Source organism: Hesperophylax consimilis, chromosome 26 (assembly GCF_061612785.1).
Source record: "Hesperophylax consimilis isolate HC1 chromosome 26, BYU_Hcon_1.0, whole genome shotgun sequence".
Taxonomy (NCBI): domain Eukaryota; kingdom Metazoa; phylum Arthropoda; class Insecta; order Trichoptera; family Limnephilidae; genus Hesperophylax; species Hesperophylax consimilis.
The window spans coordinates 28334020-28360293 of NC_142861.1; the positions used below are offsets into that span (position 1 = coordinate 28334020).

Here is a 26274-nt window from a genome sequence, read left to right on the forward strand (position 1 = left end):
TAACTATGATGTCACTAGACTCACATCGCTACCACCTCTGGGAATGCCAAAACTAACTTTCATAACCTCACTCACAACTGCTGTAGCTGTCATTTTTTGTTGACTATTTTGTTCCTAGCATTGATCTAAAACACATGAATTGTTACAAATTGCCTAACACAAGTGACAATCATTTTTGCACATATTTGTCAAATAATCTGCCATGTTTAAAGTCTCGACGACATAAGTGGTATCGTGGGAGACTGGGGTGATCAACGAGTTTACAAAATGTCTGCAACGTATGTCTGTGTACGAACCTCTGGACAGATGTATGGCGGTAGTCTCTGAAATATTCGAATTAGATATTATAGATTATTAGTACCCCTGTAGTATTTTTTACTTCTACCATCATGTAGAATCACCTCCCGAAGTTAGCACACTTTACCCCCCGGACACTATATATGTATTGTGGTAGTGTCTGAGTGTCCGAAGTAAGGTATATTTTATCATCCTACAGGCGAAATAGTTCAAACATTTTCATTTGCAGAAATTCTTTCTAGATTTGAGTGGGTCTGAGATACCTACTTACTCAAAGCATCTCAGTGAAGCTTCTTGGTGGTATCATAAATTAAAATTGACAACTTTAGTTGAAATGAGCCCACCATGATGTCGTGCTGCCCCTGGTTGTTGATCAGCTGACGCGCCAGGGTGCGCTCCTCTCCCACCAGGCGCGACAACTGCGCGGCCAGCAGGTGCAGGGCGCTGGACCTCTCGGCGGCCACCAGCACCAGCTGCCCGGCCCTCTTCTCAAGCCGCTCCTCTTCGTCATAGTCCACCGAGGTGCCTTCCAGGCGACCCAGCCTCAGCAGCACCTTTTCCAGGATATAGCTCTGAAACCATACACTTTATTTAGACTTTTAATTGTATCAGATAAGTGAAAACAGCTCTGTATAACCTCCACAGCCACCAGGCCATCTGGTTTTTATTTGGCATTAAAACACCACCTAGTTGGAGCTGCCTTTAGCAGACTACCTTTATCGGTTTCATCTAAATATTGCATTCGCTTTGGAGATCTTGAAAAAAAACGGAAAATGATTGAACGGTCGCAAAAAATACTTCTACGCCCGTCGTTATGGTACATGCTTTTTGTAAAATAAGATTTAATTGGTGAGCATAGCAATGAATGTAGTGAGCACGGGAAAAAGATTCTTTATGATTTTAACTTGAAAGCCTCCAGTTTTCGCAGTTGAACTTCCAGGATCCTCAACTGGGTCAATAGTTCATTTGTTAATCCTACTGCGGTGCAAGCCTCTGGGTTAACGAATTTCCAAAAACTCTCACACACGACATTGTCTTTCAAATATCTGATCACAAATACCATTTGGGTTTTGGGTGAGCTGTCAGTTGTCTCATCCACCTGAATTGCAACGTACTCTGGTTTCTGTATATGTATCTAGTTTAATTTATTCCTGAGATACTGCTTAAATTGAGTCTAACAAATCATTTTGAATCGTCTTAGATAAACCTTTAAAACTCAAAGACCTTTTAAATGTTCTTTCAATGCAATATCTATTTCCTGAATGCCTGAATATAGTTAATCAAACAACGGAATATACCTGGATTATCGGACTCTAATGATTCGTTGTGCTCTACGATACGCAATAATCTAATTGAATATGAATATCAATATGTACATAGTTCCTAACAAGACAAAGCTCATTGAATTAATATGCAGTGTACAGTAAAAATTCTTTTTAATCTTTTATTTTAAATATTTTAAATCACTCCACTGTTTATCTAAATTTTTGAGTCAAAAAGTAGGCAATGAAAATCCACAAAATTTTAAATTTTCGTTTTAAAATATTGTTTAATCTCTTTATTTTTATGTTTTGTAAAATAAACTAATTGCATATACGGTTGGGGCCGCCAAAGACACTTTATTTGAATATGTTTCTCGTGATTCAACAAATTGTTCATGATTTCTTTCAATTGATATCAATAGAATTCGACATTTTTAATTATTCAAATGCAAATCACGTCAACAATGATAAACATAGTTTCGCGAACTAATTGAAGATAATTGAAGATGGCCATCGTTTGTCACACAAAAAACTTTCAACTGACCTTTTTCTGACATCTCCCTCTAATACCTGAAACTCGTAGATGTGCTCTATCTTACCGGGGTCATGTCCGAAAAGTCCTTAAAAATATATTTTGTATGATACTAAGCGCGCGTCAGACACGATAGTGTTTACCTCCTTTGTCCTTAGGGTAAAGAGGAAGAAAGAATATCGCTTACGGTCAAAGTTTAAAGTGACCCACGCTGGGTACATGCAGGAGCTTCTCATTTGGGCGCTAGGTGGCACTGGACCCGCTATTACGATTACGAATCGCCGCGAATATTTAAACTTACTTTAATAATTAGGTTGTTTATTAAATCCAATTTTTAATTATTGCAGCATATTTTTGGGGGGTCATTGACCAAACGATCTCCTTACAAGAGCCGCCACTGTGTGGTTTGTATGTTTTGTATTTACCGGGTGACTGGTGACGTTTATAGTGTATAGGTGTGTGTGTACAGCAACCTGTCGATTTATGAATGCGAAAATCATAAATTTTTTTCACGAAATTTGTCAAAAAATTACTGAAAATATTATGTTCTTAAATTTTCAGTACCTTAACAATTGGTATTTTTTAAGTAATTTTTGACGATTTTTACGAGAATATGGATGATATAAGGCGTTTTTTTGTTGCTATTACAATACTGATTTTTGATTTTTGCAATGTCACTCCAGCCTAATGCACATTGAACATTTTACGTTGTCATTGACATGATGCTTCTTTTAAATATAGGCAGTGAATTCGAAAAAATGTTTATGGTAGACAAATATTATTGAAGACATGAAGACCACGGTTAATTGGTGAATTAGATACTGCATTTGTTTTGTTATTAAGCATGTGGAATAGCGCTGTGTGTCGTGTACGTTTCAAAGGTATGTTAAATTTAATTAGGGACCTAAGTTCTGTACAGCCAAATATTTATTTTATTAGTATATTAACTATTTGTTGAAAAATGTACAATCAGTAAGTCAAAAGTCTAGATGGAACGAGAAGTCAAGAGAGTATTAGCTCTGATAATCCAAATGGACATTGGATATTGATTTTTATGAATCTGCATTTAAATAACTTTAAATTTAATCTTAAATAACTTTAACTTTAAAAAACTTTAACTTTAACATTAAATAACTTTAACATTTAAATAACAGTTTTTTTCTACGACTTTATCTGTTGACAGCAAATTGTGTAATTCACAGCAAATGTCAATATGTTAAGTACTGTCTCTTACTTTCATCTCTTTCACTCACACATCACACTAACTCACCATCGAACAGAGAGAATTAAACACCACGCAACTGTGACTTGGCATACACTTCCAATACTATACATTAATAGTACACAACTGCTGACCATGTACAAATCGCAAGTGCGCCCCACTGTTGAATTTGGCAGCCACCTCTGGTCTAGAACCCCAAAATACCTCAAAAAACCTTGACTCTGTGCAGAATCTGGCGGTCCGTTTGATAGATTCCCCTTTCTTAACAAACAGATCCCAATCTTTAGAGCACAGGCGTCACGTAGGTATGCTGTCCTTGTTCTACCGGTACTACAATGGAAGATGCTCCGAGGAACTAGCTTCATTAATCCCTTCGGCACCAGTGCATAGTCGGGAAACACGCCAAACATGCATCCAAGATATGTACACGGTTGACATTTGTCACATAAGAACATGTGATAAATATCGTTTCTGCAAATTATTTTCCTCAGGGTCTCCTGTGTGGAGTTGTAAAAAAAAAAAAAAACATTATATTATGTCCCAGTCTAATGTATTTAGTTTGCTTGATAGTGTTCTGTATTCGTAGGTTGCCCCCGACTTCTCCTTCCATGTACTTCAACTCAACTCCAGCCGCTTACCACTTTGTAGACAACTTCTTTTTGTCCTATGAGATCTTTTTCCAACTTGGTTTGTTTTATTCCAAGTTGTGTGATGGCCACTCGATAACCTAAAACACAAAAAAATAAAACCTACATTTTAACATTTTTCCAAAATCCATAACAAATAAAGCATTTTAGGGAGATTTCACTGACATGTAAAATCGTTTTACCAGATAAATAAAATAAATAAGATAAATAAAATTAAAATCAAGCATCTCGACTCCATTTTTAAGACTAATCTTTTATTCGAGACCCACATACAGTAAAACCGCTATCTAGCGCTTTTGAAGGATCCTATTTATTTTATAAGCAATAATTATTAGCCTGAAACACTCATCCACATTGAAAAATCTCCTGATAAAAGATACATGACGCCAACGGGACTTGAACCCGTGTCCTTTCGTCCTATTTAAATAAACTACAAATGCGGGAAAACTATGTATGCTGGAATATAAAAAAAAGATACAATCATAAAATTACGATTCCTAAATGCTTGGTTGTTAAGTGTGATCAACTTAGTGACTAGTTGTTAAGTGTGTAGTATTACTAAATTTGTATTCAGGTATTTTATCATCTGGGGTTTCCTCATCGTATACGTTTTTGAAGAAATCTGAAAAAAGGTTTACTATGTCCTGTGTATTGTTGGCACTGATTCCATTCATTTGCATTATTGGTGGGTAATCCGTGTTTTCATTGTTTATTTTTTTAAGAAATTTCCAGAGATTTTTGGATTTAAAAACATTATTCTCGATGGTAGTTATGTACATTTTGTAGCAATGTTTAGAAAGATCTTTACATTTTTTCCTAGTTTCCCTAAAGTTTATATAATCAGCTATGGATTTAAATATGATTTAAGATTGTCACGGCCAAAAGTATTTTTGTTATTTGTTTTTGGGGTGTTATGCCGTGTTGCGCTAACTATCATACTATATAGCTAAGTGTCATTGACACTGCAATGCTGTCCGAAACGTTGGCTAAAGAAGGAGTTAGCGCAACACGGCATAACACCCCAAAAACAAATAACAGCTATGGATTTGCTTTGTTTGAATTTTTTGTGTTGACCTTTTTTTGCTGAAGAGAGGCAGTTAGCTCGGATGAGAACCAAAATGGGTAAGTATACTATATAGTATGTTTAATTTCGTGTATAGGGGAGGATAGTGATTGTCAGCCGGTAGGAGCGGATCATTAGATAGTTCTACAGATATTTCAGGAATGGTTGACAGTACCAAGTCTAGTAAGCGATCGTTATTATTATAAATGAAATTGTGCTGGTACAGGTTTAAAAAAAGATTTGAAACATATTAAATAATTCCGATTTGGATAAACCAATAATAGAGTCGTCCACGCTTCCTGGACACCCAAAATAACTTATCATTAAACAATACTTAACGTGATTATGGCTTGCTTATGGGTAATCCCGCTTCTCCTTTGTTTGCTGAAATATTTATGGATTCTATTGAAAACAAACTTCTCGACTGTGGACTTTCCTTATTGACTTATTTTAACTAGTGACTCCTGAGGACATTCAGAGCAAAAAATGTTAGTGAAATTTTTTTCATTCTCTCAGTTTCAAACTCGTAGAAAATACTATCATTTGTATGTATTGAAAAAAAATGTTGCCATAGAGAAAAATTTCTTTGCATTTTTTGCTTTAATAACTTCAGAGATCGACAGAGGACGACTTTTGACATCGATGACGTGTTTAAATATGATTTGCCTTATTTAAGTTACGACAAGACCGCCTTCGGAGTCAAGGAGCGACCAGTTCGACAAAAAACGACTCCAGTGGCAGTGTGGTGTTGTTTTACTTCGAAGGTATTATGTAGATGGTAATAGTGTGAAGGGGTTTTTAACAGAATAATTATTTTAAACTATATAATTCACGATTTTTTCAAAAAATTATTATGATTTTTAGGCAGGCGGCGTGGCCCAGTACCATTTGGTCCACTGCCCTGGGGTTGGGGACTACTGCTTTAAACGATTGATGAGGCAAAATGATGTACAGAGGAACGATCGATGCAATCCATTTTTGCGAGTTTTATATGAAATTAATTCGGATCTGGAAGAAATAAACGACACATGCAGGAAAACGTTAATCGAGGAACGATCACAAGAGATTTCACTAACGGGTCTCCAGACGAGAAGGGATCAGTAATTAAATTATCTACAAAAAATACCTCGGGCTTCCAACTTTAAGGCATTTCCTTCTTCTTTTAGAGACTCCATCAGCTGCTGAGAGCGGAAGATGCAGTGCTGCAGTCGGTCATTCTCCGACATTAGTTGCCGCATGTATTTTTCCTCGTTCTAAGGACAGAAACAGACGGGTTCAGGTGGCAGATTGATGCAAAGATGATGGATGCGCTTTTAATAGAAGAAATTCACTTACTGAAAGCATATCTTCAAGTTGTCTTGTCCTCTGTTCTGCCGTTTTGGTTCCATCAATCACCTCGGACAGTTTATCTTTGTAATTTTGTATCTGGAAAAGAAACATCAGGAGGCATTTTAAAATAAATAACACCAAAATTTACAGATATTGCATGCTGTGAAAGAGTTCAAATGTATTGTACATTTCGTTTGTTGTATGATTATATTTTATATTGTGTATATAGATAAAAGCCTAACTATAAAAAATTAGAAAATCTGTTTTTTTGCGACTACTGCACGAGAATCCCAACTGTACAAAGCCCATAGAACTACGGCATCCTCATTAAGGAACTTGAGTGATATACATTAAGACTTAAAAAGATTTTATTCATATGAATCATCAAAAGCTGATTCTGAATATTTAAGTTTTATAATACATGTGTAATTATACACAGAACTAATTACTTGTCATTTAAATAAACCTAAAAACTCTGTGATTGGTCAGCAGGTTCTGCCAAAACTTACACCGCTACCTCATGATTGCAGACAACACATGTTACCACTGCGGTCTGCAAATTATTTCAAAAGTATTAATATTTTTTGGAAATCTCGTTAAATATTTAAAATGGGATTTGTTGATTTTATATCGGCCTGAGTGGGATGCAGCCAAAGCAGCAAAATAGAATTACAAGGTTTGGCATCGTGAAGTTTACATAGGTTTTTTTTGTCTAGAATTAGGAGGATTATGGATTTATTTTTTTGTTTACAACGTAATTTTAATAATAATTCTTTCTACATTTATTTCAATCTCAAATTAGTGTTTTTTTTTTCAATCACCATTTTATTCAGATTGTGAATGGCTTCTTCCTTGTCCTCTTTTTCTTTATACATTCTCTTGTTGTCTAGGCGGCAGTTACTCAGCTGCGTGGCAGTAGCCGCCAGCTCCCGTTTCATACAGATATACTGAAAGATAAAAACAACACCATCCATTGGTTACTCTTCACTTAGGTTAAGTGTTCAAAAAGAAGAAGAAGATAGTGTGGGAAGACTCAATTCCATTGAAAATTCCGAGTGTGATTCCAGAGGGAAGTCGTCCAGTGGGCCGCTTCAGACATAGTTAAATTACATAGAGAAATTGAAGGTAATGAGCCGCTGACAAACTTGTAAGGAAAGCCGGCCGTAGCAGCTTGCCACATCAAACTACATATTAAAAGATGGGTCGAATCCTAGCACCAGAAGGAATGGGAGAGAGTACCAGGAATGAGGCAATCCAAAATACTTATATAAACAGATCAGACCCTAGACAAACCACGCAACTACTCAATATGGACACCGCACTCACTGAGAGAACTGATACGACTATTAATGGCGCACTCCCATCTCAGAAGGCACAAGTAGCTGTTGGGAGGGGAAAACATATGTTTTCATATATGACAACCAATCCAATGACAACCCTGGTGAACTTTATCAAAATGACCGGGTTACTGTCAAAGGAAACAGGTAAAATGGAATATAGCACACTTCCCTATTTGTTTTATTAAATAATATAAATAAAATAAATAGTTGGGAGAAAAAACTCCAGATGCTGCGTGGAGAGACTGGGCCTGCAATGGACGAAGGTTTTTGGAGTATCATAAGACAGGGATGCCAGGAGGCGCCCGAACCGAATAGGAAAAAGACATAAGAAAAAGTCCAAAGATTACTTTTTTGACTGTGCCATGGTTTTACCTGGTTGTCCATGGCTTTAATAGTGGTCTGCAACTTGGAGAGCCTCATCCTCTCGTGAGCCAGTACATCTTTAGCTTCGGCTAGATCCTTTTCTGCCTCCTTGTTGTTGTTCAGCTGGGCATTGAGGAAGTCTTGTTTCTCCATCAGCTGATCTCCTCGCTCCTTGACATAGTCGCGGAGCATCTCTAATTCCTGAAAACAACATCATCAAAAATTTAAAACAAATGTATTGTTGTTCAGCTGGTAGTAGAAGTAAGTTTTGTGACATGATTTTACATAATTGGAAAAGGTCGGTAGGAAAACACAACAAAGCAGAAATATATAAAGGTCGGCTGTTTTGTGACACTGTCTGTAAGTGACGTTAAAAATATGAACAGTCAACTCAGCATCGTTATGCAATTGAACCGTTCTGTTATTGGCGCTTTCTGATAAGCAGAAGTACTCACTTTTGGGCCACAAAATAGTTCATGAGATCTTCCACAAGTAAAAATAGTTTTCGGCTTAAAAATTAATATTTTTATATGTTTCAGAGTGAGTAACCAGCCGTGGAATGGATTCTCCATAAATGCATGATGAATATACAATTTCATAACCATTTTCTCCTTATTTTATGGTTACAACGTATTGTATATACATACATTTCAAATTCATATATTTACAATAACATATTATACACAAATTCAGTGCAAAATGCTAAAGACGAGAACAAAATGTTATTCCATCAAACTTTGAAGAATTCTTCACCTAAATAAATGGATCAAACAATGATTATACCACTTCGGAACTGCAGTCCATTTATTTCTTTTTTCTTTTTTTAACAATAATGACCTTGAATGAACTTAAATAACAGTAGTCTATAAATTTTTAAATTACAATAAAAAAATTTAAAATAGATTTAAATAGTTAGTTTAACCCGTTAATTATTAGGAAACCAAATTTGGTCCCAAACATTATATGAATGAAATTTGTGAAAATAATTTTCAAAGTTCTGATTGGTCTCCCGAAAACGCATCAAATCTATGGAGGTGACCTGTGACGTCACCAATCAACAGCCTCAAAAAGCCTATTTTTTTTTCAACTGGCGTTGTATTTTGTATGGGACTCAAGACATTTTTTATTCTTAAGTTTACCCGCTTCTAACATTGAAGAGCACTATGTAAAATATTAGATAATGTTGTTCTATTGAACCCATTGACTAAAAAGACTAGACACGACCTATTGACATCAAAATGACCCCAAACCAATTTTGGTTAGGTTCACATGCAAGTTTATGAAAAAGCGCGCGCATTGTGTTGCAGTGCGAAGAGGGCACTGTCCATTGCATTTTGCCTTTTGTTGGAGTAGATTGGAGCCATTTAGTCTCCCAGTCAAGCTAAGCAAGTTCACTTTTTTCAATCACAAAAAAAACCCATTTCTAAATACTAGAAGGTTATCTATTGCGGACATTATTTTTGAAAATGTAATCAGTTATTTGCATACAAAAAATATATAGCCTACAGATAGCTTGAGAACAGCGTATTAACAAATGTGAAAAATTCAACGAGATACATTTATTTCAAGCAAGGTTTCTGACGTCATGAATGACCCACCCACCAGTGAACCCACCAATACCGATCATTACGTCATGAAAATGTGTAATCATATACCGTCAACCAATACATGTATCGAGGGCAAACACAATACATACAATGTTTAAAATTTATGGTGCCGTTAAAAATCGTAGAATGCAAGGCCAAAGGCAATGAATGAAGAATCAATTCCGTTTGAAATTGCGAATCAGATCTAGCGTGTCACAAGATTGGATTTATTCATTTAATTCATTCATTCAATTTTGCCCACGTCTAGTGTGTAGGGCTTAATTACATGAATAATTTTTGGTTTTCCAATGAAAATTAACTCTTTCTCTAGTTATTATGTAATACTAAATGCTCAAAGGTTGTTTGCCTATCCAAAAATACATTGTGAACGCACTTGTTTCATTTGAGCGATGTCTTTATCTCGTTGGCGCAGGCATTCCACAGCCCCCGCCCACGTTGCGATGGTTTCGCGTCTTTGCGCCAATGCTTCCTCCACCTTAGAACAGAAACAAATATAAAAATTAGTTCGCCAAATGATTTTGGTTTATCATCTCTTCACAGGTAAGTAAATCAAGCACTACAAGCAGTACTGACCTGATGCGACACCCTCTCCGCTGTCCTTTCCTCGGATTGCAGATCGCAGCAGAACTTGAACAGAGCCTCCTGCTTCTTGTCATAGTCAATCTTCAGCCGCTGTCTCTTGCCATCTAAAACCTTTAATCGATTTCATAAAAATTGTTAGAAAGGATATGGAATTTTGTTTCGAGTAATAAATAATTTTTATAATAAATTGAATAATTTATTAAAAATAATAACTTCAAATATGGCATCCTTGGGGAATCTGTGTGGAACTGTGGATGGTTTTTTTAAATAGAGAATGTTTTGGACCCGAGTCTTAAAGAGACTGCACGAGTCCCATCGGTTCCCAACTGTCTGGAACCACTGAGGTTTTAGCATCTCCAATTGGGGTAGGTTGTGAGGCTGAAGGTAGTGGTGAGAGGGAGGAGATAGGAAAGAGGAAGGTGGGGAAATAACTGGCTATTCAGATCTGGTCACCAAACACAGCTAAAGCCATTTCAAGCAACTTTTCCCTTCTGAGTAGTGGTCTTTCACTTTACTAAAAATTTTATTACTGTATTATAAACCAGAAAAATCTATGAATGCCTTCCAGGGATCTCTCAGACCTAATGCCTCCCAGCCTAGAAGGACTCCGAATGAAGAATATAATGTGGCCTCACTCACCTCGACCTTGTGTTTATCCTCCTTGCTGAAGGTCTCGATGGCCTGGATGTCCGCCTCGCCCCTCTTCAAGGCGGACTTCCACTCCTCCAGGGAGTTGCGGTCCTCCCCGATGCCCATCCTGCGGGACTCTACCTTGCGCAGTACTCGGGCTATGTCCACTGAAATATTATGTGTGATATATTATACAGTAATATGCTAATTGGACGTAATGATAACCACCCTATCGTCTAATTACCAAATAATTTACTTAGAATGTTCTATCTTTCTTAGAAACTTAATGTTAATGACATTCATAAGTATAATAAGAAAATACACAGATTTAGGAAATGAGATTAAAAGAATTTGACATTCTCAGACTATAAAAATATTACCGTTCGTTATTTCGGCTACTGGTATTATACCAAGCTCTCTCATTAAAAATTTAGGCGTATTAGATCTATCAAAAAATTGATATATAAAGATGCAAAAGTCGGTCATTTTGAATACATGTAGGATAACGAAAGATTTTTTAAATATTTATGTTGAGGGATCAGTAGGATTTATAGGCCCTATTAGGAGTTCTACCGAGCCGAACCCTCTGATATGAAAATATCTGGAGTCGGTGAATTTTTTTCCCATTTGTTCTCTGGTGATTAGACGTGTTGTTGTTTTTGTATTGTTTTGTATTTATTTTACTTATATAATGCACTTGCATAATGTTGATTGACTAGATAATCATTTGGGGAAAAGTGTGTGGAAGGGTTTAGTTTTTCCTATGGGGAAGATTTGACCCGGACAACAAAATCGGAAGCATAAAAAAGAAATAAAAAAAAGGCAAAATACATAATATGTATTATGTGGTCCTTAACAACAATTGTAGTTGTAGACTGCTTATTAGCATTGTATATCTTTGCCAAATTGGTTCTCTCAATTTGTAAAATAATCTTAGCAGTTGCAATGTTCCCTTGATGCTGATGTCGATGGCTTTGTCAGATTTAGTGTGCACCAAGAATCCAAACTTCTCTTCTACACTACAAATTATCAGTGTCCAAAGTAATTTTGTCTTCTCATCATCACATTAATCATTATTTCATGACAAAAAAAACAAATATGTATCACTGAGCTTGAATAACTAACGATACAATACAACACAATTTGATTGTACCACCCTAGCCAGGAGCACTCCTGTCCCAGTGCGACCGGTACACCGGCACATTGGAACAAATGCTCTGAGGTTGGGGTTTAATCGACCGGTATAAATGGCAACCTAATAATCAAAAATTGGAATTATTGGGGATTAGGATGGGCCGGAAATAAAGGACCTGATTGTGCATTATTTTTTATTCATTATATCTTCTTGCCTCTTCTTGGCTCGCCTTGACTCTTCTGACATCTTCTCTCCTCCTTTTAGTGGTCTTGGCTCTTCTTGTCTATTTTAGTCTCTTTGTAATCCTTCTTGTCTCTTCTTGCTTCTTCTTGGCTCTTTGTGTCTCTTCTTGTCTCTTCTTGCCTCTTATTGGCTATTTTTGCTTCTTCTTGTCTCTTATTGCATCTTCTTGCCCTGTTTTGGCTCATTTCGTCTCTTCTTGAATGTTCTTACCGCCCCTTCTAGGCTCTTCTTGGCTCTTCTTGGATCTTAATAACTAATCCTCACGCAGAGGGGCCACCGAGCCATTCCGTCCCGGCACATACTTTGGCCCCCCTCGCGTCTCACCCATTTTCCCCCAGTTCTAAAGGCTTCTACCATAACCCGAAACCTTCTTCTTGATTCTACCTGGCTCTTCTAGTAACTGTGAAATACCCAAATAAAATCAAAACCAAACCAAGAATTTTTAAATCACATCGAACGAAGGACACCCTCTGAAATGTAATGAAAAAAATTCGACTGATACAAACATTTAAAAAACAGATATTAAAAAGTGTGCCATCTGATGTGGCATTATTAATGTTGTTATGTGAGATTATTATGGGCCTCGAATGCCCAACCGAGATCAGGGCTCCGAATATTACGCTGACATAAAAAATCTTCAACCATAACATAAATAAAGTAAGTAGAGAGACTTATCTTTTGTGGTGCGATTCCATTGCACAATCCTTTGTCTTCAATCCAATTCACTTACAAACGTCATTTTTATCACTATTAGAACGATGCAAAACCAAATGTTGTAATCAAATTATAAAGCTATAACTAATACACGTATTTTGACACATTTTCAAATAGATTGGGCCAAATGGCCCCCAATATAAAAATAATTGTGGGTAGTGAACAATACACGTCTTCCCGACAGAGAATCTCGACTCTTCCGAGCTTGAATAAACCAACAAATAAAAATGTCTCTTGTACTTTTATCATTATCGTTTTTTGCAATACATAATTGCGTTTTTGTAAACTATTCTAAGATTAAATTCTTTGCATTAAAATTGCACACAAACTGGGCATGTTGAAAGAATGCCAGTTGATAGGACACTGAGGCAGACTAAGGAACAAATGGATAGATGGACTATGTGGAAGAGCATTGGAGCAGGATGGGAAGCCTGATTCGTGGCAAGAGTGGGAAGAAAACGGAGATGGACCAACCTCGTAACCCTTCGGCCTTTCGCTCTATATCACGGCACTGCTTTTCCATATCGTCTGCATCTTTTTTCACTTTTCCAGCTTCGTTGGCGGCAATGCGACTCAGGTGATCCTCGTTCTCCATCTGCTCCTTGTGCACCACCAGGAGATGCTGGAAACAACCAAATTATCTCCATTAATCCTACACAATGGGGTATTATCACAAACTGTGAATACCGTTTAAAATGTGTGGAAGATTAAAGGTTTATTTTTCTAATACCGATCATTGTGCTAAAAATGTGAAATTTTAATAATTTTATTCATAATTATCTATTCTAAAAACGATCTAAAACCGCACATTCCGAAAACGGTTCCAACTAGCTACAACATCATTATGACATAGAAAACGCCACTGGCTGGTAAGAGGGCTGGCACCGATGTTGCCAGCGTGATGTCTATTTAATTCACGAATAAAAATTAACATGTCATTTTGATGGCAATTGAAAAATGGCACATTTTAAATCGTTATAAAAAATTTATTTGTTAACATAAAAATTAAAACAAAAATACCTTCACTATCATTATTTTTTTAGAGAATAAAAAAAAAGTGAAAATATCTTATTGGCCAAACCGACTGTCCCAGCAAACAAGTTGGTAACTTTGACAATGTTGTGATATTTTGCATAAACCTATTTTACACAGCTCTTATGTTTGCATTAGAGCTGTTTACCAATTTACACCTCCAAGATTGTTCATTGGGATAGCCGAAACACTAGGGCTGGCCATAAAGATAGAATGTCAGATGAAAGGACATCATAATTCATTGTCAAATGGGCGTCCCAGTGGAAGCAACACAGTGGCAGACTGAATAGTTGTAGTTATAGAGTTGTATGAGAAGGCAAGAGAACTGGGGAGTAATAACTAGGGCATCTGTGGAGGAGGTCAAATCTATCTCTCCGATGAAGCGCCATATTGAAGATGACGGCTCCACAATAGTCTCATTTGCCCGGCGCAATATTGTATCCTAACACACTTCAAGCGGGCGAAAATAGGGTCCCGTTCGAGAAAATGGATGTTGCTTTAAACCGCTATTTCTTTGAAAATAATACACATATTTGAATGATTTTTTTACATAGTCACTACACCCCAACTATGAAAGTACTTTATGAAAGTAAAGCCTACTTTGTAATACACTTCCATAATACTGAAGTTAAAGTCAGTTTTGGGCCATTTACTGATGTTTTATGTGTATAATTACATTTTTTTTTAATTGGTTTTTACTTTCGCACAAATCATTTCAAAAAAAGTAAGATATCCGCATCTCCAGTACCATAAGTGCATGGATTTATTACCCATTCTACAGGTTTAGTATAGTTTCCTTTTGATTAAATATTCTTCCATACAAGAGACAAGAAGATAAGAAAATGGAAACTTGTATCACATTGTTTATACAAATACATATTTATAGTTATGACCCTCACAAAAAGATTGGTATACAATATTCATATAGAATTGTAGGACAGCAACGCCTTTACAGCCATTCAGAACAGAACTACCCTTCCCGCCAGAAGTGTGCTAATATTGGAGATATTTGTGAAAGGTAAATTAAAAGTCAGTTTCCTAGCAAATTATTTCTAGTTATTTTTATTTGCTCTAGTATGATAGTTTAATCATAGATAGGGAAGTAAACATACCATATTGGCCTGATGTTCAGAGAGAAGGTTCTTCCTGTGCTGGGCCAACTCATTTTGCTTGGTAGTTTGAGCATCAGTTTCAGATTTTAACTGAATTAATTCTTTGTTTCTAAAAAAAAACCGTAAAGGACTTAATATCTTATTGGAATACTAATTAAAGGAAAAATATATTTATTAAGTAGGTAATCGATCCCACCTCCCACTCAACCATCGAAAAATCACACAATCATTAATGTCAATTAGGTTACACTGTTGCAAAATTTTGTCAGCGCGTGTTCACTGCTCGGCGTGAAGCACACAAACTTGGACAAACATCATTTTTGTGATAACTGCACAAGAGTCCTAACTGTCCAGAGCCAATGAGCGAAACTATGGCATCGCCAATTGATATAGTAATAATGTTAGGTATGTTGTGAATCTGAAGAGAGTGGGGGAGGAAAGGAAATGGGGAGGAAGGCTGGGAAGTGGTAAAATTTCGATCGCGCTGGCCTCGCTTATTATGAATATTTTTTAGATAAAACCTTTAGATTCACCTTAATTACTGTACGACACAACTTTTAACCTTCGGGGAGGTGGAAAATATTGCAATAAAAATTTCAATTACGTAAAATTAAAATTAGCTTTCGTTTTGTGAAACGAGACCGTCCATTTTCAAACTTTACTGTCAAATGTCATTTTGTTTTGTTGGTATTTCTGTTACTATAGGACGAAACGAACGGCTAGAAGTGGCTAGAAACATAATCGCGCGGGCGTTTTTTTTTAATGTTAAAAAATTCCGTCAATTAGTATTTACCTAATATTCATGCATTGTGTGCGTTGTGATTGAATTTTATTAGCTGGATTTTATTTTTTTACGTTCAAATTTTATTTAAGTAAACTATTTCTGCGATGTTGAGCGGCTACGCTAAGTTTTTGTAACATGGTTTATGGTGAAAAAGAAAATGCCCCCTTTATACCGCCTGCTCGCGTCAATGCAAGAAAAACATCCCAGTTTTCAATTAGTTTAGCGGCTACGCTAGGTTTGTGTAACATGGTTTGTGATTAAAAAAAAGTGTCCCTTTTATACCGCCTGCTCGCGTCAAGGCAAGAAAAACATCCCAGTTTTAAAATAGTTTAGCGGCTACGCTAGGTTTGTGTAACATGGTTTTTGAGATATATGTATATACCTATATATCTATATAAAATATATATCTATATCTATATATATAAAACTACAACAAACCTAGCGTAGCCGCTAAACTATTTAAAAACTGGGATGTTTTTCTTGCCCTGACGCGAGTAGGCGGTATAAAGGGGACACTTTCTTTTGAATCACAAACCATGTTACACAAACCTAGCGTAGCCGCTAAACTAATTGAAAACTGGGATGTTTTTCTTGCCCTGACGCGAGCAGGCGGTATTAAGGGGACACTTTCTTTTGAATCACAAACCATGTTACACAAACCTAGCGTAGCCGCTAAACTACTTGAAAACTGGGATGTTTTTCTTGCCTTGACGCGAGCAGGCGCTATAAAAGGGGCACTTTCTTTTGTATTACAAACTTAGCGTAGCCGCTCAACATCGCAGATATAGTTTACTTAAATAAAATTTGAACGTAAAAAAATAAAATCCAGCTAATAAATTTCAATCACAACGCACATAATGCATGCATATTAGGTAAATACTAATTTGACGGAATTTTTTAACATTAAAAAAACGCCCGCGCGATTGTCTCTAGCTACTTCTAGCCGTTCGTTTTGTCCTATAGTAACAGAAATACCAACAAAACAAAATGACATCTGACAATAAACAAATAAAAGTTTGAAAATGGACGGTCTCGTTTCACAAAACGAAAGCTAATTTTAGTTTTACGTAATTGAAATTTTTATTGCAATATTTTCCACCTCCCCGAAGGTTAAAAGTTGTGTCGTACAGTAATTAAGGTGAATCTAAAGGTTTTATCTAAAAAATATTCATAATAAGCGAGGCCAGCGCGATCGAAATTTTACCATTTTATTTTACAAACGTAACTGTCATTTCAAATTATGAGACACCATGCAAAGAAACGTCAGATCAGAAACCTACCTCTGTTCCAATAATAACTCCAAATCTTTGTTTTCTTCATTAGCCACTGGTAAAAATGTTCCATCACTCCACCCTAACTGCTCCAAAACATCCGTCAAAAAGGACGACATTTTAGCACAGTAATTCACTTACAACTCAATACCGAAATGAAAAAATGTTATTTTTTATCACCTAGCACAATTAATTTGTTTCGATTATTACAAAAAATAAGAGCACAAGAAATAACTTTGAAATATTATTGATTAAACAATCTCGATAACCCACAAATGATAATATAATAACGTTGTCATGGGGACTTATAATTGACTTTTGGAAAAATTCCCGCTAAAAATTCAGAGCAGCCATCTTGACGATGATTCTATTTGAAATTTAAAGTGTCAAACAATCTCAGAACCAACAAATAAACTAGCACATACTTAATAATAAAACAACGTAGTCATAATATATTATTTTGAAATTTATTTGATTCTGGATGCAAAATTTGTATTTACTATCTAAACAACTTTGAAAAATGTCTTAAAATAAGTTGCCGCTGAAAGTTCAGAGTAGCCACTTTGACGAAGACTTTTTTTAAATTTAGGTACCTACCTACACAATAGTTAATCGTATAAAAACCTCGCGGGAAGTTTAAAACACATGGAAAAGATTCCTAGTACTTAATTAATTAGTAGTTATCAAAATAATTATTTTAGGAGAATGAATGCTATGAAGATGGTTCCATGAACGCAGCCACATGCAGCACCTACGTCCAAGATCGCGTACGAATTTATTTTAGCTGGTCTATTTTTGGAATATTCAAAGCTTCAAGTTTTGCCTCTTGATGTTGTGAAGTTTTAGAGATTTCTATTGTAATAGTTAAGTTCTGACAGTGTTTATTAATTATATCTGTGCTTTAATCAAATATTTATTGACTATTATTAAATTCAAGTGTTTTTTTCCGCATTTAGAAAAAATTGAAGTGGAAATATGTAATAAAAATATTTTGTCAATGAAGAATTTCCATTCTTGACACCTTGACAGTGTTTAGAAGTGAATATGTGTACATCCATGCTGGCCTGTCCGCTGTGTTCCCTTCCACGTTTTAGTGATTTGGAATCGCTACGGATTGGGCTAATAAAAGTAGCAACAGAAAATCTAGTTTGTCCGATATGCAACGATATATTTATGGGCCTAGATAAACTCACAATACACCTGTTCAGCCACTGTGATAGTGGTATATTTAAACCAGATAATAAAAGTATTCATGACGACAGACAGAGAAAGGAGAAACCCGCACGCATCTACGAAATACAAACAGAAGACCAAACTCAAATATCGTGCGTTGATGCAAGTTTTTCAAAATTACCTAAAGCAAAACATAAAGCAACAAATTCAAGTTTAGTCGAGGATTCTGATTTGCTGAAAAACACGAGTAAATCGGACCTCGTGATGCCAATGTATAACATAAACACAATACCCTTTATTGGGATACCGGAAAACCTTTCTATCCTGCAAAGAAATAAGAAAAATGCTAGGTGTACCGCCACTGCTGTGGAAAAAAGCAAAAATAGTGCCAAGAACAACAAACTCTCGGAAAAGTGTGACATTTGCGGTTTTTGCTTCTTGGGTAAAAATATTCTAGAAATGCACAAAAAGCTTATACACAACGTCCAAAATTCAGAGATCGTAAATGGCCTTTCGAAATACTGTTGCAATCTTTGTTCCAAGGTCTTTAAAATGCGAGGGTCATTAATGGTCCATCTGAGAATGGTGCATTTTGGTATAATTCCTGCTATAAAAAGTGACGAAGATTCTTCCCAGACTTCTCCAAGATCCTTTAGCAACACGTGCGACGGGCCCAACTTCGAAACAACTATAAATAGTGATGACATAAATACGGAATGCAGTGCTAAACACGACTTCGAAGTTTTGATTACAAACAGCAGATCACCGGAAGGCCAAGACATTTTGAATAACAATAACAATGGAATTAGCCCAAATAATGCGACCAAGTGGACTTGCGATATTTGCAAGAAACAGTTCACCACGAAATACTTCTTGAAGAAACATAAACGCCTCCATACGGGTGTGTATTATTTTTTATATTTATATTTTGCAAGGTTATTCTAAATTCCGATTAAGTAGCTACTTATGTGAAACGGGATAAAAACTGATCAAAATTAATACGAATTTTATAATTATTTAATTGTTTTTTTTCGAGGCTCCATAACTCATGGTGTAAAATCGACAGTTGCTTTTATATACACATACAGTTTACAAAAAAGCCAACCTGTACAATTTTTTGACGCTGGAGCTCACGATTCTGTAGTGTTTGCTTTGACAAACATACTTACAGCTTTTCTGCTTTTTATTGCTAAATATGTACAATATCTCCTTTCATGCCAGGTAGGTACCTCCTATACTCTGAAGCGACTAACATTGACACATATAAACCAAATTTAAACAAACAGCGTAGTCTTGGCTTTGCTCGCTCAACAAGTTAAAATTAATAGATAATTATGTAAGCTAAATAATGTGATATCTTATATCTATGTTGGACCAGGGCCAACTTTTTCGTTGCATGATTGCAATATCAATTTTGCTGGGTACATGTACTTACAGAAAAATAACAAACATAAATGTCAAACCTCATGGTTGTCATAAGACTAATGTTTCTGGTATATTATAAGTTGTAAACAGTGTGCGTTGGGATACTTAGCAAATGATAATCATCGCCTGTAGGTAATATCAACTTTTGACTCTTACTAGATTCTAACACACAAATGTTATAAGTACTGGAAATAACACCGAAAACCTTTTTCTTCTACTTGTGCTCTCTCCTATGCGCGGTTGGCAATCGTCATAGCAATCTTCACCCTGCCTCTGCATGCTGCAGTCGAGAACAACACTGCAAAACATGTAGCTGCTAATTGAACACGGAAGAACTTTTTCAGTCCAATTTTGGAATATTATCGAAAGTGTTTCTGTATCACTGAGGTGTTTTGAATTTGCACTCGTGGTCTCGGTAATCTAAGTAATCGCTTCACAACCCGGTTCTAAACCTTGTTTCAGATTCTGTTTTTTATATAACCTTTCTCATGTATACGTATTATAAGATTTGGATGAAATTTTTTTTTTTTTAATACATGTATTTATGTATTTAGAGACTGAAGAGAACCCGGTAAATCGCTTCAGCCGCTCTAACTGTGATACCAGTGGGCAAAAGTAAGTGTTAAACAAAGTACTCAATTTTTCAGGAGAGATGCCGTACGCCTGCAACCAGTGTAACAAGACGTTCACCTTCCAGCAGTCGTATCACAAGCACCTGCTGTACCACAACGACGACAAGCCCCACCAGTGCGGCCAGTGCGGGCGCGCATTCAAGGAGCTGTCCACGCTGCATAACCACCAGCGCATCCACACGGGAGAGAAGCCCTTCTCCTGTGAGACTTGTGGTAGGTTATTCCATGCACACTCCATTCATCATCACCGGCACTCAAGTGAATCCTGATGCCGTCGACTGGCTGTATAACTTTAGCACTCCTCTTTGACTGCCTCCAACCCACCACCGACATTCACCACGGGGAGAGAAATAAATTATCACTATGGTGCGGCGCACAGTGGGCTGAAAATCGCCTTTCATAGACATAGAGACTTGAATTTTCAAGGGTATTTTTTTTGGCTAGAAATGGATTCTGCTGATCATTACTATGCTATAAAATGTCGTACGAAGCAATTGCGTGTACAAATGAAGGAGTTATAATTTTTTTAAGAAAAATTTGTATGGCGCTGACATTAAAAATGAGGCTATCTCTGGAATCATAAGGTTGGCCGTTCTATCTTTATACACAGATAATACTACTATTTATTTGTATTTTTTTGACATACTTCATATTGTGGCGCAAGGTGCGATTTTTTTTTTAAATCCTCAAAGTTGAAAAAAAAACTTTTTTATGTTGAAGATTCATTTTAATGCTTAAATGCTTTACATATGAGTATGCTTTGTCTAGTTTACAATATTTTATTTACACTGCAAGCCTAAAAGCATTTAAGCATTAAAATGAATCATCAACATTAAAAAGGGTTTTTTTCAACTTTGAGGATTTTTAAAAAAATAATCGCACCTTGCGCCACAATATGAAGTATGTCAAAAAAATACAAATAAATAGTAGTATTATTTGTGTGTAAAGATAGAACGGCCAACCTTATGATTCCAGAGATAGCCTCATTTTTAATGTCAGCGCCATACAAATTTTTCTTAAAAAATTATAACTCCTTCATTTGTACACGCAATTTCTTCGTACGACATTTTATAGCATAGTAATAATCAGCAGAATCCATTTCTAGCAAAAAAAAATACCCTTGAAAATTCAAGTCTCTATGTCTATGAAAGGCGATTTTCAGCCCACCGTGCGGCGCTGCATTCAAAAATGCGATTTGGTCTCATCTACAAAAATAATTAAAGTTCACTAACTACGATCTTTCGTCGTTTCTCCTCCAGTCCTTCGGTTTTCTCGTCCTTCTCCAATCCTCTTCCACGCAGTTAGTGTATCCTTCCAGATTCAAAAAAAGTCTTCTGTCGATAACGGATAGAGGGGGTTATTAGGGGGTTAACTTTTCAATGTTAACTCCGATATACCACGGGGGTCCTTTCTTGGGCCACTATTATTTTTTTAAATGTTTTAAGGTTAAACGGGGAGTTCGAAACACGCTTCAACTCCCCGCAAAATTATTACACAAAGCAAAATGTACCTGCTGACAAACTACATAAGTAGTTTAGCAGGTTTAAATGTTAATAAAAAAAATAAAACCTGTGCCAAAATTTAAGGAACTCAATGCATTGCTAAAACAAAAGAACAAAAAAAATTAATTACTCAAAAAATTACGGTGATGAATGGTTTGCCTCTAATCGTTATTGTGTAAAAAAAATATTGTTTGGTTTGTTTTAATTTTGTTTACCATTTAATATCTTTTTTGCAGGAAAATGTTTTCGGCAGCGAGTATCTTACCTGGTCCATAGACGAATACATACAGGAGCGATGCCCTACAAGTGCAGTGCTTGCGAAAAAAGCTTCAGATATAAGGTTGATTCATTTGTCCAAAATTAAATAATATTAAAATCCACTCAGTTATCTATTATAAACAATTCAATACTTTACTCGACTGCTGGAAGACTTTGTACTTCAAAAATGTGCATTGGGTGGGGTAAAGATTTGGGTAAATTTATATCAAGTCGACGTAAAAGGGAATACATATTATAGGCGCGCTTATCGCCCGGTGGAAATGTTCATATATTTTCGTGATATAATATTCTTTGCTACTGGCAGATCGTTTTAAATAGGACACGTTTGAATATAGTTGTACCCTTGAGGTGATTTTCTCACGAAAACGGCGCTATATAAATAATCCAATCATTATTAATATTACGCACCAACAGTATCAAAAATCTCAAAAAGATTTGCCCCTCTTACCGGGGGGTAACGTTAGGGGTAACGCTCAAAGATTTAATACGCGGGATCAAGTCGAGAATGTTCTAATATTTTTTATTGTTTCATTTTTTAGCGTTTAAAGAAAAAAAATTGTTCATCCAATACACCACTGAGTTTTTTTAAAATTCTTTATACAGATAATTCATACTTTTTTAGGTTTCTCAGAGAACGCACAAATGCACAGTCCAACCACCGGGAACACTAGTGCGACAATCAGGTGGAGACCTCGTCCAAAAGCTGATCAAAAACCAAAAAGAGATCCAAAACAACGCTACAAACACCCCTGAAATCGACGATACGGATCAGGAAGCTATTAACAGAGAAATGAAATTCTCCCAGCATTTCACATTTGACACCAGAAATAACAGCGTTCATGATTTAACAAACGACAATAATTTCATTGAAAAACTCTGCAACAGTGTTCAGCATTCTTTGACAGATGATCTTATTTGCAATGAAAATTTACGGCCTAAAGACGTACAGGAGAGAGAAGAAAAAAACATTATAGATGAACTTGTTAGTGAGTCAATTCTGAAGATGGATTTCAGCCATCCTGGTCCGTCGACATCTCAAAACTTTAATTCAACAGTGACAGATTTATATTCGATAATTTCTCTCCAAGACGACATTTTGGAAGATAGTTTACCGTCTCCATCGGAGAAGTTTAAAAATTTGAAGCTATCGCCATCTTCAGATAACCTCACAGAAACCGCAAAGGGTAATATTAGCATTTATGGTAAGAGTGCTCATCCTCAAGGGTATCAGATTTCACATTCAAACTCAATAGATAGTTTTATTAAAAGTAGGAGTGATGGAGATTACGGTGTAAATGATTCACATCTTTACGACTCAATTTACCAAAGAAGATAAAAAATAAGTAAGTAATTAGATTTGTTACTAATCTAATAAAAACATTGGTCACCCAATACAATTCCCTTTTTGTGCCGGTAAGGTTTTAGTGCCGAAGAACTTAAAACATAGTCTAAAAATCATTTTGTTCAGTGATAACATGACTTGATATTATAATATTTCCGGTTGTTCGGCACAATTTTGACACCAGGGACACCAGTATTGACTAGTATCATGTGTGTTACTTTTTCGATGCCAATCGCCACGATCATTTTCAATAGATTTTATTATTTCGTCACTTCGAAAAAGAAACCAGTCATAACAGTCACCAGAAACTTAATTTGCCAAAAAGGGTCAATTGTGATTTTTCTAGTCTTTGAAACGATATTGAAGAAATTTGTACTGAAAAAACAAAATAAATTTAAAATGAAAAAAATACTTTTTGTTTTAAAACCAGGAGTTTTTAATAATTTTTTGAACCGACCGGTTTCGCTTTACTCAAGCATCTTCAGGGTACAAATTATTACTAGACAAGAAGTACTAGTATTTATATCATGTTGTCTCCCTCAATTTTTTTTTTATATATAAGCTCACACTTTGTACTTCTTGTCTAGTAATAATTTGTACCCTGAAGATGCTTGAGTAAAGCGAAACCGATCGGTTCAAAAAATTATTAAAAACTCCTGGTTTTAAAACAAAAAGTATTTTTTTTAATTTTAAATATGTCAAACCACAAAGTGATTGCTTTCTACAATAATACAATAAATTTATGTAATGTTGAAAACTAAGTTACATGAGGGATTAAATTATTTGTGAACATCGTGATTGATTTTTAAGGTGTCATGCCGTGTGGCACTTCTATTTTCTTTTAGCTAACGTTTGAGACAGCCTAGCAGTGTCCATTATCGGCAAAATGTGATAGACATTGCAATAGGTGCAATAGTGTAATATAATCTCAAATGATATATGTATATTTGTATTTTATTATGTATTATTTACACGTATAATTCATTGTATTAATATTTTTTTCTAAAACTTGTTTCATTTTCCCCTTTGCTCAACCAGCCCTGGTTTCCAGCATCCCATAAAAAGTACCTGCCTTGAAAATCGCCTACAACCAAAATAATAAAAATGAAGAAGAAGAGGTTTCAGTCAAGTTCTGTTTCTGTTTGCGTGTTGTCCTCTTTTCGATAGGTGATATCAAAATTGTTTAGTATGTTTACAAAATACACGTAATTGGATCCAAGAAGTGTTTATTTGTGATACCCAAAGAGATAAACTGCTGTGTTCATTGTAGAGCCATACTATTCGACGTGCAACTAAAAAACAGCGTCATTTTGATAAACTACTGTGCCTGCGCTCAGTGCTTATGGTGGATTGCTTTGTCTGACTCGACGTTTATGCTGTTTGTTTTGTGCAAGATTGTTCTTCAATGCTGTAGCCATGGTATAACCAAACTTTATTATATCTATATTTACAACATAGAAAGTAATTTGTGATAACCCATTTGCGATATTTCTCACAAAAATCACCATTATCAATTAATTTTGGAGCTAATGCAATGCATACATCCCTTGATATAATTGTAAAAGTTTATTGTCTTGCTGTAATTATTATCTACTAAGAGAGCGTTGGAGCTTTAAATTGAATTGATTCCGTTATGTTTGACAAAGCAAGCCTTTGTATCAATTAATAAACAATCGATTGGTTCAACAGCCGTGACTGCCAGTTTTCATTGGTTTCTACCAATTTATGAACTAACGAGTACATATTTAACCGTGAAACTATTTTGCTGTATGTATCTTTGAATCGTAGAATTTTATTTAAGGATATTTATCTTTTATTTATCTAAAGTTGCATTGTGTTTATTTGGGATCATTATGTCGTGCGTCAAGCTGCCATTTTACATCGCTGTGGTCGAATACTATGGATACGACTGAAACATCGGAAGGTTTGCTTCCAAACTGAATACCATATCAACAGTGGCGATCCTTACGACAGGAATGAGAACTAGGATGTTACCCCTTTATCAAATTCGAATAAAAGCTTTTCGGACACATTTCTAATAATTGTAAAATAAGGAAACATGTTTCCCATAAAATTATTTTTTTTTGTCGTAGATTCTGGACATGGAATTATTAAATTTATTTATGAATTTCTGATATTTTAAATTTTCAAGTCTTTGTTCACAATATTAATTTAATCCACTATGGATGAAATTATATATATTAATTTAACGCTTACGTGTGTTAAACATCGTCGTTTTCTCCACGAGCAGCACATAATGAAAAAGCAGTTTAATAACAATTCTTTAGACTTTAGATTAACAGCCTAAATCTAGATATGAATCATTTCCAATCTCTTTAGATATGTTTTTTTCTGTAGCGAACCATATGTTCCAATACATAGTTCTTCTTGATGTTTTCTGTACCAAGTACCTACCCCGTAAACAAAGTTTCAAAATATTCGTTCCAATTAGAGTTGGGCGTTTCAGTTTTCTCAAAATAAGCGGTTACTGGAAACTGTATAAAAATGACATAATACATTATTAAAACAAAGTTTGCGGCGAAGGTGTTTCACGCGAAAGCGTTTTGTAGCAATGAATGGTCAACAACGGAGTTTCGAGAGAAAGTTTTGCCCGAAAACGGCTACGAAAAACGGTTTTAAAATCTCTAAAATAAATTTCCTTAAATTTCAAATACTATTTTTTTTTCGGTCAAACGGGATGACGATATATATTTGATGTCGGACGAGAGGGACAGAGCTTGTCCTAAATATAGAAC

The 26274-nt window shown here is 35.6% G+C and overlaps 3 protein-coding genes across 4 annotated transcripts in view; 2 read left to right on the forward strand and 1 right to left on the reverse strand.

Moving 5' to 3' along the window:
• Positions 1 to 280: 280 nt before the first annotated feature.
• LOC149411381 (coiled-coil domain-containing protein 39-like) lies at positions 281 to 17284 on the reverse strand. Its single transcript, XM_089647694.1, has 12 exons — positions 17175 to 17284; positions 15111 to 15219; positions 13441 to 13588; positions 10884 to 11041; positions 10236 to 10355; positions 10036 to 10137; positions 8065 to 8256; positions 7174 to 7299; positions 6359 to 6448; positions 6150 to 6276; positions 3952 to 4040; positions 281 to 869 (listed from the first exon to the last, which is right to left on the reverse strand). Exons 1-12 carry the CDS (start codon positions 17282 to 17284, stop codon positions 579 to 581), a joined length of 1662 nt encoding a protein of 553 aa, XP_089503820.1. The 3' UTR covers positions 281 to 578.
• Positions 17285 to 18065: 781 nt separating this feature from the next.
• On the forward strand, positions 18066 to 24441 carry LOC149411382 (uncharacterized). 2 transcript variants are annotated; one of them, XM_089647119.1, is made up of 4 exons: positions 18066 to 19239; positions 20411 to 20608; positions 22134 to 22237; positions 22799 to 24441. In XM_089647119.1, the coding sequence occupies exons 1-4, from the start codon at positions 18210 to 18212 to the stop codon at positions 23510 to 23512; spliced, it is 2046 nt and encodes a 681-aa protein (XP_089503245.1). In that variant the 5' UTR covers positions 18066 to 18209; the 3' UTR covers positions 23513 to 24441. The 2 variants fall into 2 exon arrangements, with proteins under 2 accessions (XP_089503245.1, XP_089503246.1); XM_089647120.1 differs by lacking the exon at positions 22799 to 24441 and having other exon boundaries at positions 22134 to 22674.
• Positions 24442 to 24658: 217 nt separating this feature from the next.
• The window catches only part of LOC149411383 (uncharacterized), a 65826-nt gene continuing 64210 nt past the window's right edge, over positions 24659 to 26274 (forward strand). Inside the window, exon 1 of the mRNA XM_089647695.1 lies at positions 24659 to 24937. The gene's annotated coding sequence lies outside the window, so the exon portion shown is untranslated. The remainder of the gene's footprint in view (positions 24938 to 26274) is intronic.

Coding starts and splice junctions, on each gene's coding strand:
- LOC149411382 (XM_089647119.1), top strand. CDS start 18,210: ATGTGTACATCCATGCTGGCCTGTCCGCTGTGTTCCCTTCCACGTTTT. Junction 20,609..22,133: donor CTTCTCCTGTGAGACTTGTG/GTAGGTTATTCC, acceptor TCTTTTTTGCAG/GAAAATGTTTTCGGCAGCGA. Junction 22,238..22,798: donor AAAAAAGCTTCAGATATAAG/GTTGATTCATTT, acceptor ATACTTTTTTAG/GTTTCTCAGAGAACGCACAA.
- LOC149411381 (XM_089647694.1), bottom strand. CDS start 17,284: ATGTCGTCCTTTTTGACGGATGTTTTGGAGCAGTTAGGGTGGAGTGAT. Junction 10,138..10,235: donor CGGAGAGGGTGTCGCATCAG/GTCAGTACTGCT, acceptor TTCTGTTCTAAG/GTGGAGGAAGCATTGGCGCA. Junction 8,257..10,035: donor ACATCGCTCAAATGAAACAA/GTGCGTTCACAA, acceptor TGTTGTTTTCAG/GAATTAGAGATGCTCCGCGA.